Source organism: Lathyrus oleraceus, chromosome 4, assembly GCF_024323335.1.
Source record: "Lathyrus oleraceus cultivar Zhongwan6 chromosome 4, CAAS_Psat_ZW6_1.0, whole genome shotgun sequence".
In the NCBI taxonomy this organism is placed as follows: domain Eukaryota; kingdom Viridiplantae; phylum Streptophyta; class Magnoliopsida; order Fabales; family Fabaceae; genus Lathyrus; species Lathyrus oleraceus.
This window is the reverse complement of record NC_066582.1, coordinates 323,939,138-323,951,122: the sequence shown is the minus strand read 5'-3', so window position 1 is coordinate 323,951,122 and position 11,985 is coordinate 323,939,138. Positions and strand designations below refer to the sequence as shown.

The 11,985-nt window shown below is 31.6% G+C and overlaps 1 protein-coding gene across 1 annotated transcript; it reads left to right on the top strand.

Moving 5' to 3' along the window:
• Positions 1 to 369: 369 nt before the first annotated feature.
• Positions 370 to 7,888, top strand: LOC127075321 (probable LRR receptor-like serine/threonine-protein kinase At1g53430). The gene is made up of 24 exons (XM_051016807.1): positions 370 to 839; positions 1,978 to 2,152; positions 2,426 to 2,497; positions 2,604 to 2,672; positions 2,934 to 3,005; positions 3,087 to 3,158; positions 3,261 to 3,332; positions 3,418 to 3,489; positions 3,611 to 3,682; positions 3,794 to 3,865; positions 3,952 to 4,023; positions 4,141 to 4,212; positions 4,333 to 4,398; positions 4,513 to 4,572; positions 4,656 to 4,700; positions 4,787 to 4,833; positions 4,919 to 5,289; positions 5,455 to 5,650; positions 5,727 to 5,864; positions 6,037 to 6,149; positions 6,338 to 6,548; positions 6,666 to 6,903; positions 7,008 to 7,158; positions 7,359 to 7,888. The coding sequence occupies exons 1-24, from the start codon at positions 731 to 733 to the stop codon at positions 7,689 to 7,691; spliced, it is 2,970 nt and encodes a 989-aa protein (XP_050872764.1). The 5' UTR covers positions 370 to 730; the 3' UTR covers positions 7,692 to 7,888.
• Positions 7,889 to 11,985: the final 4,097 nt, after the last annotated feature.

Here is an 11,985-nt window from a genome sequence, read left to right as displayed (position 1 = left end):
AAATTTTTTTAACCTTCCTCCATTTAATAAGCTGACCTCTATTATTTTATTATTTAAAATATATAGCGACTTGATATTTATGACTGCGTAGAATCATGTTGCTGAGAGGCTTGTTTTTTTTGGTAGTAAATGCATCTTTAGAAATAGCTTTTGGTGTGGTAATTCGCAAACTCATAATAGTTGTACTCCAAACAAAAATTAATTCTACTTAATTCTTTTTTTTTAAATTAACAATAAATTTAAATTTAAACTTTTATGATATAATAATAATAAGAAGTAATAGTAGTAGTATTTTATACAAAACACTCTTTTGAAATTTTTTTTTTACCTATTTATCACTCAACTCTCTGTTTCTAAAGGTCTTCCCTCCTCATAAACTTTCGTTATTTTGACCTCATAGAGAAATGTTTTGTCTTTCATTTCATTGGATGTGTAAAAACACTAGAATCTATTTTAATAAACTTTCACTCCTTAATTACATGATATATATCTTCATTACCTCTATTCTCTCTCATTTATCTCATTACATCTTTCACTTACTCTCTTTTTCTTCTTTCATCTCTAACAATTATTGTTAAATTCCTTTTTTATTCTAAAAAGCTTCACTTCTTATAACAAATTAACAGAATAAGAGTACTCTTGTTTTCTTAATTTGTTGGGGTGCTTCAGAAGTGAAAGCCAAAAACAACGAAGCTTTGAAGAAATCAAACATATATATATATGATATACGATGACGTCAGGTTCGAGATTCAAATATATGATCCTGTGTTTTTTTCTGGCTTTAAATTTGTGTGTTCAAGAGTTTGAATCCAACGCTCAACTCATACCACAAGACGAAGGTACGCTTCCATTTGTTATTATGATCAATGCTGGTTTATTTTATTATTGGTTTGATAATGAAACTGCTTTTGAGTCTTTAACCACCCTTCTAAGTTCTAACCGTTCCCACTTTTACAGTATATAGAAATTAACAACTGTAATAATCTATTAATTAATTAAGTACTGAATGATTCAAGCGTGTAAATTTGTGATCAGTTATTATAATAATAATAATAATAATAATGCCATCATCACATGTGAGATGGTTTCCTTTTCAGAATGGAACAACCATAAGTTTATTTATTTTAAGGTAGGACCATGATATGATATGATGAGAAATACTGTAGAAACTAAGATTAATTAGTAGTAGTGGATATGATTATGGAACGTTGAAAATGATCTTTCATAAATGATGGCTTATTTGAGAGGATTAAAAGTCAAATTTCGAGATGCTGAAATGGATACTATACTGCATGGCCGGTGTTAAATTCAAAGATGCTATCATTTTTCTTTATGGATTTTGACTGTTTTATTTCATTGAATATGGTCAACATTTGTCAATAATTAACAATTTGGTAATAGTCACTTCAACCAAAACCAACCCCAATTATTTCCATCATTCAACTTATTTTCAGCTTCTATTTTTCCCTATATCAAGGGAAACAACCTCATCTTTGCAATTGATATATATATATATATATATATATATATATATATATATATATATATATATATATATATATATATATATATATATATATATATATATATATATATATATATATATATAAAATTAATTATCTATTTTCGGTACATCTATGATACCTAATTAATGATCTATAAAATATTATAAATTCAGTCGAATAAATATTTTAAATTATGCTGTATTTGACCATCTAACTATAATGTTAGCCGTTAATCAAATTACATACCTAATCAGTTGACCACATATTTATATGTGATAACTAAATAGCAAAGTTGGTGTTCAAAAACGACTTTGACTGCCAAAAACTAAAATAATAGCTTTTGATTTGAAGTAAAAGGATAACTAAATAAATAATTCAGTTAATCTTATTCCATGTGTATTAATTATTAAAGATAATTGTATTAATGGTGTAACTAATTAAACCAATTGATTTGTGTATACTATTTTTACAGTGAAATCTCTACAAACAATATCAGATAGACTAAAGAGCGTGAATTGGAAAGTGACAGAACGTTCTTGCATTGATGGTAGAGGCTTTGATAATGATAATATAGACGATGATACCGTCAGGAATGTCACATGCGATTGCACTTTCCAAAATAAAACTCTTTGCCATGTTACTAGCATGTAAGTTTTTTCTTTTCTGTGTTTAGATTTCTACCATTTTTATGGAATACTGATATGATATTTTATGTAGCACCGATGCCTTTGGAAAAAGGTGTATATGTGTCATTATCGGTGTCCAAAACCGACTCTAATTCTTGTGGTTATGTTTCATTTATCATTTTTTCAAATTATTTGTGTTTAATAAAAAAAAATTATTATCTGGATCGACGTGTCAGTGTTAGTGTTGTGTTTTTGATGTGTGTTTCATAGCTGATACCAATTTGGCTATGACAGCTTTCTAAAGGGACAAAATATAGCTGGAGTCATGCCTAGTGAATTTGGAGATCTTACTCAATTGAAAATACTGTGAGTGGTTGTAAATTTAAATTTTGTTTTATGGAAATTACTAATATTAGTGAAATCGGAATCCCTTAAAGAGTAATTGGAACTTCTATTATGTGTTTGTTTGCAGTGATCTTACGCGGAACTATCTCAACGGCTCAATTCCGACGAGTTTTGCTAACAAATCTCTAGTTGTTTTGTAAGTCATCTTTATTTTTGCAGTGATCTCACTTCATTTGTTTTTATAGATATTAACATTAGTTACAAACTAGTTCAAGTTAGTTACAAATTGATTACACTATACGAGAGTTAGTGATTAGTTGCAAGTTAGTTATAAATTAGTTACAGTTAGTTTGACTCTTTGTCTATATATGTCTCATTGTACCACTTTAACGGTAGAAGCTTTCATTTTGATACATACAAAGTTAATGTTCAATGTACTACTGGTATTGTGATTCAGGTCGCTTTTGGGAAACCGATTAAGTGGTCCGATTCCCGCAGAAATTGGTGATATTACTGGCTTGGAGGATTTGTAAGTGTTGGTAATAATTTTAATGATACGGTTTTTGGAAGTTGAATAGTTAAATGATTATGTTGGTTTACATGTACATAGGGTCTTAGAAAATAATCAACTTGGAGGAACACTTCCTCCTAGTCTTGGAAATTTGAGCAACTTGAAGAGACTGTAAGAGTGTTTCTTTCTTCTACTTAGTTTCAATTTGAATTATTTGCTGGTGCTTTTTCATTGCATTGCTATTTTTTTGAATTATTTCAAATGAATCTGCAGGCTTCTTTCTTCGAATAATTTTACTGGCGTGATACCGGAATCGTTTAGCAAACTAAAGAATCTCACTGATTTGTGAGTGATATGATTAACTGGTACAGTTTTTGTAGAAATATATGCATCGGTTAAATTCTGAAATCAATGTGTGCATTTTCTGCAGTCGGATAGATGGAAGCAGTTTATCTGGACAGATACCTAGTTTTATCGGAAACTGGACCAAGCTTGGGAGATTGTTAGTATACATTTAGATCTATCAATGACATTTTTTCTTGTCGGAGAGAAAAACAAATTTTATATATTATAGCATGCTTAATATGTTTACGATTTTCTGATGAAGGTTTATGTTTTTGAAGGGATATGCAGGGAACATCTATGGAAGGTCCAATTCCCCCTACCATATCAGAGTTGAAACGTTTGTCCGAGTTGTGAGTACCTTCACCTTTTTTTAATAGGATTCAACTATAAATTTTATGTAGACTAACAATCAATCAAGTATAATCGTTAGATCGTTAAAAATGCTTGACTTTCTGTATCAGGAGAATAAGTGATTTGAATGGACCGTCTATGACATTTCCTAATCTGAAGGATTTGAAAAACTTGCAACTACTGTGAGTTGAAATATTTTCAGCTATTTTGTGAAGAACTAAATGATTTATTTTGGCTCTTAATGTATTGTTACATTTTTGTGACTCAGGGAGCTGAGAAACTGCTTAATCACGGGTCCTATTCCCGATTACATTGGCGAAATGACAAACTTGGTTACTTTGTGAGTCAAATCAATACTCTATTCAGCTAAAAATTAGTATTTCTTTTCTTTTTGCCAATGGTTCAACATTCCAAAATTTTCAGTTTTTGGAATTTGATATATACTTACTTCTTGCAGAGATCTAAGCTTCAATATGTTTACTGGTTCTATCCCAAATTCAATTCAGGGATTGAAAAGGCTAAATTACATGTAAGTGAATATTCATTTACTGACCATAAGATTAACCAAAATATAAGTTATCTATATTTTCGATATCTAGAAAATTAGCAGTTTTTTCTTTACTGATTTAACTTTTCTGTTTGGATGTAGGTTTATGACTAATAATTCTTTGAGTGGACCGATTCAAGACTGGATACTGAACTTCAAAATTAACATGTTAGCCTATTTCATTTACCATCATGTTGGCCTGTTGGCCTATTATTATTAATCTCAAGTCGTAATGTAGCTATGACGAATTAAAATTCAATCTATCTATATGCTTTCTTTCAGAGATTTATCTTACAACAATTTTACAAAGTCTTCTGCAACTAGCTGCCAGCAGCTGAATCTGTAAGGCTCCCTTTGTCTAGCAATATATAAGCATTTCATTTGTGTCAATGTTATTATGCTAACAACTTATTGTTTCGGAAAAGGAACTTGGCTTCGAGCCATTCGTCTTCAGCGGTCACTTCACCTTCGTGAGTTCTTTTATCATTTCCAAACATGCCTATCAATCACCATTGATTTGAATAATCAATTGAAACTAACTACATTCATTTTGTAGAACATTTTGTTTGAAGAGGAACCTTCCTTGTGCAGGAAACCCTCAATGTGAGTATTTAGCTCATTTACTAGAAGTTCCATACAACATTTTTTCTGGAGCGAACTGTGATTAGACTCCATTCTGTATTTGCAGATGATTCATTGTTTATAAACTGTGGAGGACCGGAAGGAGATTTTGATGGAAATCACTATGTAGGTGACCTGCAGGAAAATGGAATTTCAAATTTCGTTCTTAGAAATGCAGGACAATGGGCTTATAGCAGCACAGGAGTGTATATGGGAGATGTTCATGCAGATTATACAGCATCAAATACATATTCTTTGAATATTAACGGCCCGGAATACTATAGAACTGCTCGCCTTTCCCCTCTGTCACTTAGTTACTATGGCCTTTGTATGAAGAACGGGAATTATAAAGTAGAGCTCCACTTTGCTGAGATAATGTTTTCTGATGACCAGACTTTTAAAAGTCTTGGAAGGCGCATATTTGATGTTTCAATTCAAGTGAGTTCTGAATCAAAATAATTTCGATTGAATCTTATATTTCCATCCTATTTTGTACTCTATCTGGGTTAATGATAAGAAAAAATGTACATGTTGTATCTGGTATTTGAAGAAACCATGCGTCCTAAATTGAAGGTATAAATTTATAATGCTACATCTTGACAGGGTTTTAAATATTTGAAAGATTTTAACATTAAGGAAGAAGCTGGTGGAGTTGGAAAGGGAATCACTAAGGAATTCGAAGTTGAAGTCAATGACAACACGCTGGAAATTCACTTATATTGGGCAGGGAAAGGAACCACGGCCATTCCTGACAGAGGTGTATATGGACCTCTTATATCAGCTATCACAGTAACACCGAGTAAGTATTTTTTTATGATCTTTCTTTCAACTAACATGCTACGCGGTGTTCTATAAGCATTTCAACTTTTTTGTAGACTTCAAAAATCATTCAGAAGGGTTGTCTGCTGGAGTTATTATTGGAATTGTGGCTGCATCATGTGTGGTTGTCATACTCATAGTGGTTGCCATTTGGAAGATGGGCTTCCTTGGTGGAAAAGATATAAGAAACAAAGGTAAGATTTGAGTCCAAAAGAACAATAGTTTACGATACATAATTCGGTATGAACATGATTTTTATGCATCCATATTCTTTGGAGGCATAAAAATTTATGTATGGTTGCAAAAATGAGAAAAAAAATTGTAAAATCTGAATGGGGATTTACTTGCGAATCTTCCATGTTGCAGACCTTCTTGATCTTAAAACAGGTTATTTCTGCTTGAGACAAATTAAAGAAGCTACTAATGACTTTGACCCTGCAAATAAGATTGGTGAAGGTGGATTTGGGCCAGTATTCAAGGTAACTAACTATGCATAGATCATAGCTATCCGCGTGTTCTTTAAAAGTTCAAAACGTTACCCCTCAAAACTTGTATTTATTAAAAGAAAAATCTTCTGCTAATGGCTTTTCTGCCTTTTTTTCCCCACATTCGTTCAATCTCGCACAATATCTTTACTAATTTATATTGAAGTAATGGCTTAATGCAGGGTGTGCTGTCAGACGGTGATGTCATTGCTGTTAAACAGCTCTCCTCCAAATCAAAGCAAGGGAACCGCGAATTTGTTAACGAAATTGGAATGATATCTGCTTTGCAGCATCCAAATCTTGTTAAGCTCTACGGCTGTTGCATTGAAGGAAAGCAGTTGCTACTGATATACGAATACATGGAGAACAACTGTCTTGGCCGTGCACTTTTTGGTGAATTTCCTTCATTAATAATAATACCTCGGTGTTTGTGGGTGTATGTGAGTGTGTTTTCTACTTCAAAACCAAGATGTAACTGAATCTTTTTTCCCTCCCCCGGCATTTCGACAGGTCATCAGGAACAGAAGCTGCACTTGGATTGGCCTACAAGAATGAAGATATGTCTTGGTATAGCTAAGGGTTTAGCTTATCTTCATGAAGAATCAACACTGAAAATAGTACACAGAGACATCAAGGCAACTAATGTATTGCTTGACAAGGATCTGAATGCCAAGATCTCTGACTTCGGTTTAGCCAAGCTTGATGACGAAGGGAACACCCATATCAGTACCCGGGTCGCTGGAACAATGTTAGTACTTGCAATAACTATTAGCCTGAATCCAAGTTTTTGTTCAAACTTAGTTGATATTTTATGATTCCTCACTGACTCTTGGGTGCTATGTTGTTTATCAGTGGATACATGGCTCCAGAATACGCTATGCGGGGTTACTTGACTGATAAAGCAGATGTATATAGCTTTGGAGTTGTAGCACTAGAGATTGTTAGCGGAAAAAGCAACACAAATTTCAACCCAATGGAAAAGTTTGTATATCTTATGGATTGGGTATGTTTCAACTTCTTTTTAGACTTTGTGACTTAAAAGAAATCGATAACTCCATTACTATAACTTTTCATGTCGCAAATTCTAGAAAACTCTTCATTTCTTATGAGCTCTTAACACCAAACTTGTTCTCTTTCTTTCTTGTTTCTGTTATATCTATGGTTTGTATAATTTTCTACTTCATTTTGCACGCACCGTTGAAGGCCTATGATCTCCAAGAGCAAGGACGCCTTATGGAGCTGGTGGATCCAAATCTTGGTTCAAGCTACTCCACATTGGAGGCCATGAGAATGCTGAGGTTGGCATTGTTATGCACAAACACATCTCCCACTCATAGACCATCCATGTCATTGGTAGTAAGCATGCTTGAAGGAAAAACTCCAATCCAAGCGCCATTAATCAACCGCGGTGAGAGTGGCCACCATGCAAGACTCAAAGCCTCTGACTTGCTGTCAGAAGATAGTCAACCTCTTGATTCTTCTACGTTTTCACACGAAAGCATTGATCAAAGACATGGATCATCAAATGGGCCATAGGTTCCACCTCCATAACTCTTCAAAGTAAAGATGATTTTTCTTCGACCAGTAAACTTCCTTGAGTTTTACATGATGTGTTGAGAGAGTATGTTAAATTTCAAGTTGTTTTGTGAAGGTGATCGATATATAATGTACAAACTGCAGAGTGACAATATATCAAGAAGATAAGCAAGCATCAAAGTTTTTAAACATTAAAAGATTCTAGTATTTTATACTAGTTGAATCCTGAAAACTATAACCTAAATTATTTAAATTATACTACTAAACATGTAAACGAGTAAATATTACAATAAAAATTTAAATAAAATTATAAACTTACAAGTAAGTATCTTCTAAGAAATATATAAAATTATATATTATATTAATAGATTCGTCTTAAAATAAATGTCAGATTAGAAAAGTATAATGAATAAAAGAGAATATCAATTTTACCATGTTATACTTATTAACTACTCCGTTGATTTATTTTATCATAAATATTAAGTGAAAAAGTAAATTAAGAATGATATAAGTAGTATTAATAGAATGGTACAATCATTTTTTTTTCAAAAGTGACTATTTTAGAATGAAGAGAGCAATAATTATTGTATTTCATAATCATAATTAAAGATCTTAAAAGGAATGCAAACATTTTTTTTATATAAATAGTTTTAGGAAACAATTAAGTTTACTAATAATAAATAAATTATTGTGAAATTGAAAGATTTAACTACACAAAAAGAAATGATGTACGGAAGCAAATAGCAATTACTACCAAAAAATAAATGGTTTTAGCAAAAATTATTCACTACATAATACTAGTAAGACAATTATTTTACTTAGTAAAAGAAGATAAAGTAAAAATAAGAAAAATTGTTTATTTTTGTAATATAAAGTAAGTTTTATAATTATTGTATTCACAAAGACCGTGATTCCTAGGTAAAGAATGATTTTATATTTGTTTTGATGTGTGAAAAAAAATTATAGAAAGTAAAATATAGATTTTTGTGTAAATAGTAAGAAAATTTGTTAGGGGTAGATTTCGTCATTAGGTATTTATGATGTATAACCATAGGTTACTAATATGCTTCTCTACTTAACTATAAATATTACGACTTATTGATCTCATTCTTATATCATGTCGGTCTCAACATTGTGAGATCGGTGCATTACCTAATAGCTTATGTCTCGATCTATTAACCAATACAAAGCATTAAGTTCCAACAGTTATAAAGTAGCAAAACTTCACACCTCCAACTACAGTACATGCAGATTATTTAGTCTAACCCTATGTTTAAGCATTAGTATCCAATAAATGATTTATCTTGGATCTAATAATGACAAACACCTTTCGAATGTCAAGTCATACTATGTAACCTTGTTTTGTAGGATACTATTAGATTACATGTCTTTAATAATGACAACAATGTTTGATGATGACAACTAATGTCTAAACTAGTCCTTAATGACAAGTCAAGCATAAGCGATTAAGCGGTTAAAGATGTAAATCAGAATATTAGGGTTTAATGGACTTGACTATCTGATGATGACAACCAAAATGGAATATAACTCAAGCCTCGTCTTAATTTAACTCAAGCAGGTGTCTACAAGAAAGAAAGCATATGACAAAGCCTTGAAGAAAGTTCTACCTCAATTACTTTGAGTGAAAATATTGTAAAGTATAAGGGCAATCTCTAAAAAGTGCATGGCTAATTCTGATACATACATAAACTTGTTTTCAAACTTATTTTCTCAAAAAAACATTTTCAAAAAATACCTTGATCGTGTCGGACAAGTTAGGAACTATCAAAAAAGATATGGGCAAGTTTTTACTCTTGCCAATCGATTGACACCTTATGGCAATCGATTAGAAAAGTTCAAAAATGCGCCTTAATCGATTAGGACAGTGCCTTAATGAATGCTATTTAGTAGATATATTTCTTTTCCTTTTTGATCCAATTAATCGATTAATTTAAACTAACCAATTAATTGGTATATGTTCCCAATTGATTGACAAATCATAAAAAGCCATGCATTTTTTTTCCTTTTTTACACTAACCTCTAGCATATAAATAGAGGTATTTTTCCACTCTTTTTCACATCCAGAAACGCCATTATATTTTTCACTTCTCACTTTCTCTCTCTAAAATTTCTCTTGTTTACTTTCTCTCGCTAAAAGTTTAGCCGAAGTGATTTCTGAGAAAGTCATTTTGTGAGTGAGGAAGCAGTCAATTTGGAAGGGCAATTTTGTAATTTAACCAAGGAAGTTTTGTTTATAGTTTGGTTGAATATTTTATCCACTTAGGGATAGTTTGTTTGGATTCGAAGCTAAACCCGTAAAAAAATTAGGTTTTATATTTGTGTGATCAAGTCTCTCGTTTAGGTTCAAGATTAGCCCCTGATAAAATCTCATAGATTCTTGGTTAGCTTGTGATAAAAACAAGTAGAGGTGTTCTTGGGTGCGGGTGAACCCACAAACCCATTGACTCAAACCGAACCAACTCATAAATTACCCGAACTCATTCATTTACGGGTATACCCAACCCAACCCGCAACAACACGAATATTTTTGGTTTGGATATCGGATTTGAGTTTCTCAACCCGTAAACCCATTGATCCAACTCATTGATGTGACATTAGTAATTTATTATTATTTTAAATAAAAAATAAAATTAATATCTCACTCCTAACCATAATTTTGGCAAAAAAAAATTATTCTCCACCAATAATATTATTAGATCAATTATTTTACGTAATTCTAAGACTAAATGTTGTTTCTTATTTATTTTTCACGTCATTTCCAACTTACATATTTTATGAAAATAATGTGTCTAGTGAAATTTTATACTATTATCAACTGTTATGTCGTATTGATGAATTTTATTAGATATTATATGATGTGTTTCATCCAATTTGAGTTATGTTAAATTTGTTTATATTGGAAAAAAATTATTAAATAAATCATTTTTATTTAAAACACAACCCGCAAACCCAACCCAATCCAACCCATAAATGAACGGGTTGGTTTGGGTCGATTTTAAAAACGAAAATGCAGGTTGATGACGAACCCAACCCATTAAAATTTAAACGGGTTGGATAATGGGTTAATTCAAACTCGGTCCAACCCAACCCGTGTAGACCCCTAAAAACAAGTTTAGGTTAAAGTTTAACCCGATGTTAAAAACTTATTTCGGTTCGAAATCAGCCAGATATACCAATACCTAGTGGGCACCATAATAAATTACTCATAACACGTAGGTTAAAAACCTGTTAAATGCGTACAGACATGGGCGTAAACAGTTACTCACTTAAATAAATGGGTATGGGCGTGGGTACGGGTACCTTAGTACACACGTCGCCCCACACCCACGTAATATATATATATATATATATATATATATATATATATATATATATATATATATATATATATATATATATATATATATATATATATATATATATATATATATATATATATATATACACACACATACACACGTGTATGCTTGTCAATTTTATTAATACATTATTATTAAACTTTTATGCATTTTAATAAAAATGTGTGTTTATTTCTTAACTCAACAATAATATTCTTGAATTTTTTTAAATGTTGTAAAAAATATAAAGTTACATGATAAATTACAATTGATCAATAATTTTTTATTAGAAATACGAGTAAATAGGTACGAATATCGGTACTTAAGTACCTATTAGGTATGAGTACAGGTATAAATGTTGGTGCTCACACGGGTATGGGTTCGAACACAAGAATTTTTTCAAACCGCGGGTATGGGGACATGTATTTTAGTACCCTACTCAAACCTTGCCTATTTCCATCCTTAAGATCAGTCTGGTGGTAAAATCTCACAAGTTATTAGTTAGCTCAGTACAAAACCAATGTTTAAGTTCGAGAGCTCATCTTGATGTTAAAAGCTCCCAAAAAAAATTTGAAGCTTAAAGATCAACCACTCCAAGGTTCTTGTGGAAATGAGACTAACCGCTTCAATTCTCGTTTGGAAGCAAGACTCACTACTTCTCTCTCGTGTTTACTATTTGGTTGGAAATTAGCCACAAACTTCATTTTTCCTTGTATAAGAGGGTTTGAGAGTTCAACCTACTAAAAGCTCTTAAATTTATTGGATACTCCCAAGATCATTTTTTTGGGACATGATTAAGTCGTTTTTTACTGAACCTGTATAATTCTTAGTGTTCCTCTCTTCCCTTAACTCTTTATATTTCCAAATTTTATCTTCTTCAATTTATTTTCTACTACATAACTCTAGAACTTTTCTAAAAATATTTTTTATCTCTG